Source organism: Monocercomonoides exilis, assembly GCF_001643675.1.
Source record: "Monocercomonoides exilis strain PA203 chromosome Unknown scaffold9-1957334, whole genome shotgun sequence".
NCBI lineage: Eukaryota > Preaxostyla > Oxymonadida > Polymastigidae > Monocercomonoides > Monocercomonoides exilis.
This window is the reverse complement of record NW_027150554.1, coordinates 856955-866000: the sequence shown is the minus strand read 5'-3', so window position 1 is coordinate 866000 and position 9046 is coordinate 856955. Positions and strand designations below refer to the sequence as shown.

General features: G+C 31.1%; 1 protein-coding gene across 1 annotated transcript; it reads right to left on the bottom strand.

The window, feature by feature from the left end:
• Positions 1–8045: 8045 nt before the first annotated feature.
• Positions 8046–9046, bottom strand: MONOS_15722 (uncharacterized protein; the record flags this gene model as incomplete). Its single annotated transcript, XM_067868614.1, has 3 exons — positions 8046–8241; positions 8732–8856; positions 8915–9046. 3 exons carry the CDS (start codon positions 9044–9046, stop codon positions 8046–8048), a joined length of 453 nt encoding a protein of 150 aa, XP_067732423.1.

Genomic DNA, 9046 nt, shown 5'->3' with positions numbered 1-9046 from the left:
TAGAATTTCTACAGAATCCTTTTGCATGAAGCCTTTTGATTTCCAGCTGTTTTTTCAGTGATAGTAATCTTGGCATTCTGAATTCAATGAATGTGAAATAATACGGATTTACTAACCTTTAATCTTCGTATTTTTCATTTTTAATTTTTTGTCACGAAACTTAGCGAACCTTTATTTACACAATAATCTTTGTAATGTCATTTTTTCGATGATAAAAATAGAATTTTTCTCAATGTTTGATAACTGTTTTGTTTATTGAACAATTAATGAAATGATCATTAGAAAATGAAATGTTGACTGCTTTTTTTGAATGGTTAACGAATACATAAAATATGTGTTGGACATAAAACGATGTCATAATATTTCATTCATTCAAGTGAAGTAACGTGAACAAGAAAAAATATTTGTGCAAAATATGAAGATTAAACATTATTTGAAAATAAGACATTTGCGACTTTTCAAAAAGAATTATCCAGATTCTTCTCTTCGGATCCAACAACTTCAAACACAATATCAGGACTTCTTATCAAGAAAATTAAAATATTCCCTTGTATCCATTTTGGAGAGATATTCACTTCATTTTCTTCATCTTCTTCTGCCTTTGCACTTTCATCCAAACTTAAAGAATGCGGTTCATCTTTTTTTTCGATTCAATTTTCGAGACAAACATTAAACAAATGGAGCAAACCTATGTATCACAATCTGGAAACAGAAAAAGTGCAAAAAATATATTTCAACCAATATTTTCCTGAATATTTCTCTCTCTCGAAAAACTCAACTCAATTTTGAATTTGGTGGTTTCATCAACTTTAGAAACGATCTTCATTTACAGCAACGAGCAGACATTTTCATCAAACAGAAGGGAGGAGGAGGGTATATTGTTCTGATTGAAATGCGATTCTTCGCAAGAAGCGGAAAAGGCAGTTTTGTGGAAAAGTGAAACTTTTTATTTTTATGATTCCTGAATTTAAAAAACCAACAACTAATCATCTGCAACTCAAAGAGCACTTATCTCTGACGCTCTTTTTGTGCGTGAAGTTTTTCCGGAGCTCTGCTTTTTTTTTCTTTCCATTGATCACTAATATCTCCCATCTTCTGATAAATTATTGAATCTGATTCCCTCTTTATAGCCTTTTCTGCCCAAGCTTTTTCTGATTCGAACAGGAATAAGTACTGCAAAGAGCAATCAAAAGTTGCTTGAAAATGTTGATCTGCTTAATTTCAAAGCTGCTTTAAGTCTGACACTCAATTAATTCAACATTGTTTTTTCTCTGTGACTTAAACTCTTTTTTATTCTTCTCTTTTGTCTTATCCATTGGTTTCCAATTTGTGAGAATAATTGATGTAATCGCTTCTTGAAGTCATTTCCACATCTTCTCCTGAAACGAACCCATATCCATCAATTATTTTTTCTTCATTTTCTCTTCATGAAAAAACAACGTCACTCAATTCAATATAGAAAAATAAGAAAGGAAAAAATGGTCATATCGGATTGTCACTAAATAATAATGAAAAAATATCCAGTTTGGATTATCAAAATAAACCGAATTCAACGGCTGAATCCATTCTTGACACTTTATCTTTCATGTCAGCTTCATCTTTCATCTTTTCTCCTGTCAATTCAACTTGTCCACTTCATCTCGCATCTCCGAATTCCACTTTGGATTAATAATCACCAACAATTGCAGATGGAATAAGTCTTTTTTCTGAAGATGATTCAAAAGAAAAATCTAATCATTTCACTGATGAATCAGATTCACAGTGAAATCTCGTCAATTTTCATCATATGGGTAATTATTTTTGAAAAGTCGCAAATGTTTAATTTTCAAATAAATCAAAAATTTCATATCTTGATCAAATTTCTGTTCCCGCTCATGCAACTTCACCAAAGCGGAGGATATAATTTGACAATGCTATTTTACACATTCCTGTGAAGTTGCATGAGCGGGAACAGAAATATGATCAAGATATGTAATTTTTGATTTATTTGAAAATTAAACATTTGCGACATTTCAAAAATAATTACCCATATGCAAAATTAATTCTTGAGTGAAGAAAAACAAAATTGTTTTCATAATAATCATCTTCACAGTGAAACAATTATCAAGACAAGCACATTCTCTATAAATGATAATGGATTTTTTTTTCCCTTATCCACAATAAAATATTATGAAATCTTCAACAATTGTCATAACAATGGGTTCATCACAGCAAATATTTTACCAATTCAATTTCTGACAACTCTTCGAAAACAAATAGCACTGCAAACATTTTCTCATCAAACATTTCAAATGATCATTCTTCTGTAATGTTCACCAAAACATTTAGCAAAGACTTTCACTTTTTATCGCAAAAGGCGTTAAGTTCAACAGCAGCAAATTGTTCTCTCAACATTTCATTTTTAGCATTTCACATCCATAAATCTTCTTTTTCACATCAGAAAAAACAATCTCAGATAATCACTGTTTTTGAAGAGAATAATAACAACTCGTATTCAAACTCGAAAAATAACAACAATATAACATTTCACACAGAACATTCCTCTTCATCAATGCCTTCATTCTCTGATTATTCTTTTTAAAGAAAAAATCAAAGAAACTTCAAAATATTCTTTTGGGAATAAAAAACGGCTGATATTTTAACCCAGAACGCAACTGTGGAAAGATTCAGAAATGAGATAAACATTTCTTTTTCATTGTTATATTTTAATAGATTGACTGTTCATTTTTTCTGATCTGAAATAAGAACAGGCATGTGTCGGTTGTGTGCATAATTGGATGTTCTGGAAAAAAAAAATGAAATCTTCTAATCAAAAATCAAAGACCTCTCAACAAGAGTATTTGAACTCTGCATTAACATCACAAACACAAAGTGATTGCTGAATGGTAAAGGAAATAATTCAATGATTCGATAAATAATATCAAGAAAAATGAGGTTGTGTGTGTTTTATATTTCAAGGAAAAATGGAAACTTCCACTTCGCTCCAATTAACTTCAACATGTATTCTATGATAATCAGCAACAATCTCAACTTTCATTTATCAACTTCCTAATCGAAAACGGAAAAACATAGAATAAAACAATAAACTTATTTTCTTCTTGTTTTGAAAAAGATTTTCGATTTGTGATTGATTGTCTTCAATCCGTTTAAAGAAGTCAACTTTTCACAGACGCAAAACATTCAAGTTCTTTTGTGATACAGGACCTCACAACCCCAATAGGTGTCTTCTTCATTTCATTTCATCCCCTTATTCTCGTCTATTCAGCAAAATAACAACTGAAATCAACTATTTCGCAGAGCACCATGGGAAGAATGCGTTCGATTCTGAATTTGGTTTGTTTGTTAACACGTTAAATAAAAATTTGGAGGATTAAAGCATTGATTCAATTAACCAATTTGTAACCTTTTTTGTCCAACAACTTGACTCTGATTCACATGTTGAAAATTGTTATTCAAAAAACAACAACTTCTTTTATTCAAATAACACGTCAACTTCTTCACAAACAGGAAAACAATTCATTAATCTGAATCATTTTTTTGCAGAATATAAGCCAAAAGAAACAGATATTTGGACTTCTTCAAGTGTCAGACATATGAAAGATTATTTATTTTTTGAAAGAAAAGAAAACAAAATTCAGTCATCAGGAGTAAGTTACAAGCCACAACGATCACTTACTGATATCAAAGGATTTTCGAAGTGGGGGAAAATATGGACTTTCAAGCTTTTTCTGTGCAAAGCATGAAAAAATTGTTTCACTCATAACTTTATATCTCTTTCTCAGATTTCAAAATGAATTTGATTTTCTTATCCACAAACAATCATCGTTGTAATTGAAACACAAAAATATCTAACATTTCACGAATGAAAAAAAAAAAAAAAAGTAAAAAAAAAAAAAAAAAAAAAAAAAAAAAAAAAAACCCATCCATTTCACCAAAAGGAGATAATGGAATTTCAATATCTCCTTCTTCACAAAAGAATATCAAATTAGCAACTCGAACATTTTTATAATATCATTGCAACCTTGATGAATGATGAAGATATTTGCATTTTTGATTGCAAGGAAAAGCAAAAATTGCCTTAAAAAAAAATTCAGTTTCAACAAAATTATTTTCACCACAATCACATTTCTAACTTTTCTGTTAAATCAAATAAAATTTTTCACACAATATAACATAAATCCTTTTTCAACATTTCAATAACTTATATAAAAAATTATAAAAATTTTCCATTTCATTTCATCTTCAAACAAAAAGTTAAAAATTGATAAATCTATTCAATAAAATTTGATATATTTTTTAAAAATAGATATTTTTCATTCATAACAGTTAAACAAAAACATTTTTTTAGAAGGAATAAAAAAAAATATTTAACAATCAAAAATGTTCTTGAAAAATTTATTTTCAAAAATTACAACAACTTTTGCACAAAAATTATCAAACAAACAAAACAACAAAAATTAATAAAATATTATTCAATTAAAAAAAATTACACACTTTGATAGGCAATATTTGTATTATATCTAGACTTTACAATTTATCAATTAAAGGTATAAAAAATAATGTGTTTTTTAGTTTTGTACAGTGCGGTTGATTCAGGAATGTTTAAATATTCGTCTATTAAGTTTAGAAAACATTTGTTATTAATACATGAATGATATGTGTTGTCAATATTTTTTGACGTTCAATTAATATTTTCGAATAATTTCTTTATCCAATTAAATGCTTTTTTTAACTGTATATTATGGAAAATGTTTTTTTAAAGTTATAGATATAAAAATATTGTAAAAATTTTTTTTCTTTAACTTCTACTTCTTTTTTCATGTGTTAACAAATCGATATAAGAGAATAGATTATGATATCAATTATTTACAATTATTAAACTGCTTAACTTTTCAACTTTCTCGATGAATTGAAGAAGTTTTTAAGGTTTTTTTTTAAGATAATTCATGTATCTTTCAACACCATTCTGAAACAACTCAATATCATGAACTCCTCCTTCTACGGCATCCGACACAAACAAGGCTTTGTGCGGATTCCATGAACTGACCGTAACTTCAAATTTCATTCAATAAGAACAATGATGACCTTCGAATAGCTTCTTCTTATCTTCGTAATCAATAACAGGAGTTGCAACCTTCACTGTTGTAGCGTCGACAAGGAGTACTACATATGAAAAAGGACCAGGAGCTGGAAGAGGAGGAAGAGGAGGAGATGAAAATCTTCTTTCCAACACATCAAGAAGAATCGGTCATTGTTCTGTTATGGCTTGACAAGAAATAATTTCTGTTATTTTCAAAGAAGATGCAATCTTTATTAGTATGTCAGAGTTTGATATCCATTTCAAAAAAAACAATGAACTGATAGTGTGGTGTTAATGTTCTATTGGGAACTCTTTCGAGTGTTTTAACTATGCGTGAGCGAACAAGATTTCCAAGTTGAATCAACGTGTTTATTGTTAGGTGCAAGAATTCATTCTGTGTTTTTTTATCATGAAATCAAATATGAATCCATATGATTCCTCTTCTTCTGATTCATTAATATCAACTTCAACTGATTGTATTTTTTTTTAATTTCATTATTTCTTCTTTCCTCAAGTGAATCGATATCTATACGGGGAAAAATTGTTCACTTCAGGCATTTTCATTGAAAAATCATGAATTTTTCATTGATTTTTTTTTAATCAAAAAACACAATAGAAATATGTCCATTTTTTAATATTCGTGAAATGTCAAGAATCTTTATGTTTTGATTTCAAAAATGCCTGTTTCCGGACATGGAAATCAGATTTTTTTGAAATCTGAGAAAGTTAAATAAAGTTATGAGTGAAGCAATTATTCAAATCCTTGAGCAAAAATAGCTTGTAAGTTCGAATTTTCCCCCATTATATGGGGGAAAATATGGACTTTTAAGCTTTTTATGCACAAAACACAATAAAATTGTTTCACTCATAACTTTTTTTCGCTTTCTCAGTTTTCAAAATAAATTGGTTTTTCTTATCTGCATATCGCCATCATAGATGTTTTCACGAAATGTTTTATGACGTTCCATTAATGTCAAAAAATGAACCCATTTCAAAAAAATTTTTTGTTCTCAAAAAGATTGTCAAAAGTGCATAATTTTTCAATGAAAATCCCTGAAATCAAATATTTTGACCCATATGTTTTTCATTTTTTGTTAATGCTTTTTCCGATTCATATCGGTAATTGTTCTTTCAATTTCAATCATGTTTTTCGTTTTTTCGAGTTGGGTGAGGCTTTTGATGTAATTTCCTCTTTATCTTTATTTGGCTGATTAGGTTTGAAAACGGAAACGGAATTAATATGTTTGTCAAGAACTTGCCTTTCACAACTTTTTGTAACATTTTGTACTTGATTCACAACACGGAGAGATGAGGATAACGAGAATGAATCATTTAGCAATTCAACATCAATAGCATTTTGTGACAGTTCGTTATCTCTTTTTCTTCTTTATCGTTTCTCTCAGAATTGTGAACAAAAACATATTTGAAATTTGCGACTTCAAATGAAATACACACATAGTTCATTGATCAATAATTTCTGAGTTATTCTTTAACAATCCCTCTTTCTCTTTCTCTCTCTCTCTCTCTCTCTCTCTCTCTTTTTTTTTTTTTTTTTTTTTTTTTTTTTTTTTTTTTTTTTTTTTTTTTTTCGTGTGTGTGTGTGTGTGTGTGTGACAGATGAGGCTTCAAGTGATTTGTCAGGTCACAGAGGTGTATTTTCAAATAATAATTCATTCCAAATCTAAGATTTTCAATTAGAGTGATTATTTTTGATATCATAATTCTTCTTTCAATAATATCGTTCCGAAAATTTCTGTTAAACGTCAAAAAAAGTAGAGAGAAAATTGAAAAGATCAATTTGAAAGCATCTTCATCTTCATTTCAGCTTTTGCATTTGTTTTGATATAAGTTGTGATAATTTTTCAATTCAAACACAAAGTCTCTTCACTGCGGCAAACAACATTTGTAAATCGATACCCTGAAAAAAGTTATGATTCCAAAAATTTTCATCCATATTTAAAAATATATCAAAATAAATTTAAAATAACAATCACCATCAGCAAACCTTATTTAAATATTTAATCATTTCAATTTCATTTTTCCTATTTGAGAAAATTCACATCATGCACATCTAATATTCAACTTGTTTCAACCATTTATTTGTTAACGTTTTTGAAGATTGATTTTCTGTTTCAAATAGAAACAAAAATTCATTTTAAAAAGCAAAAAGTTTTCGTGATTTTATATGGTGAACAAGTCTCTTCTATATTTGATGCAATTTTCATGATTTGGGTGATTCTTTTAAAAAAGTCACAAATGTGTAATTTTCTAATACTTCAAAAATTTCATATTTTGCTAAATATTTTGTGAACTAATATCAAACTTCACTTAAATGGAATCTATCACTTGATAATGTTATTTTAAACATTCTTGAGGAGATTTGTGAGCTGAAACAGAAATTTGAGCAAGATCTGAAATTTTTGAAGTATTAGAAAATCAAACATTTGTGACTTTTCAGAAAGAATCACCCATTTCAATAATGTTTTTTCATAATATAAACAAAACAATATTTGTTCTTTTTTATAAACAATTGTATTATTTAACTAAAGAAAGTTAATTTAATATTTTGTTATGAAAACAAAAGAATCGAGAGAATTATTATCCATGAGAATGAATAAAAACTGTTTTTTTCTAAATATATAAAATTAAAAAATCACAGACACAGCAGATTTCTTTACTATTTTCACTCTGCTTCTTCCTCTCCTTCCTCTTCATCTTCCACTTCAACTTCAGCTTCCCCAACTTTATCATCCACTTTTTTTTTAACTTCTCCTTTCCTCCCCCTTCCGTCTCTTTCTCCTCTCTCTTCTGACTTTTTATCCTCTCCCTCTTCTCATCCTCCACTCTTCCTTCTTTCTCAGTGCTTTAATTAATTTCATCACCTTTTCTTTCTCCTTCCATTTTTCTTTCTTTGTCATCTTGAATCTCCTTTGCTTCCTCACCACTTTCTTCTCCATCTCTGCCTTCAATACATTCTCTCTCCGCTTTGATCTTCCGCTCTGTCACTGCTTCCTCCTTGTTCAACACCTGAGAACTCAGCAGCACCCCTCCCTCTGCTCCCTCTTCCCCGAACCACAGCATCCACAAAGACTCCGAATCCTAATTCTCTCTGTTTACCCACAGTACGTTTTCTCCAGACTCCAGCAGCCGCACACCACACACTGGATTCATCACCACCACAATCACACCCACTGCACTCACCCCAATATTCAGCATGATTGGCTACCAACACAGCTCAAGCAGATCTGTTACTTCTTGCCCCTTCATTTCCCCCCTCCGTCATAACAGCTGCTGTCACGTTAAACTTTCCTCCTTCCTCTTCCATCTCCCCTGTAATCCCTTCTTCACCTTTTCCTCATCCCCGCTCCTCCACAGCCAACTCCTCTCTCAAATGCACCGCAAGCTCCACCACATCCTCTTCTTCCACGTTCTTCTCAATCGCCTCACTCCCGTTCCTCCCATTCCCCAGTCGCTCGGTGATCTCCGTTGTTTTATCAAATCAGTGTGTCATAATCCGTTCTTCTCTATTGGCCTCATACAAAGATATTAGGAAGTGCAGACAGCACTGCACAGTTCCCTTCACACGAACAATAGATGCATCTTCCCCCCACTGACCTATCAAACAGCTCTGCTCCGGAAGAAAGGACTCACCTGTTGCACCCTGCACTCTTCCCCTTCACGCGCACTCTCAGCACCGGATCGCACACGGCTCGCTCTTTCTCTGTTCTGTCTCCCCTCATAACGCACTCCTCAACTACCAACATCAGCTTCCTCGGCTTTCTTGGAATACAGATATAATTTGCAAATATCACAGGATATCATTTCACATGATACGCCTTCTCCGCTTCGCTGTCCAGATTCTCCACTGTCACTGCCAGAGCGCCACACGTCCGCAACTCTATCATGCCCCCCGCTGAAATAGATGAAAACTCCACCTTCAACCGAACAGCCATTCGCTTCAAACAT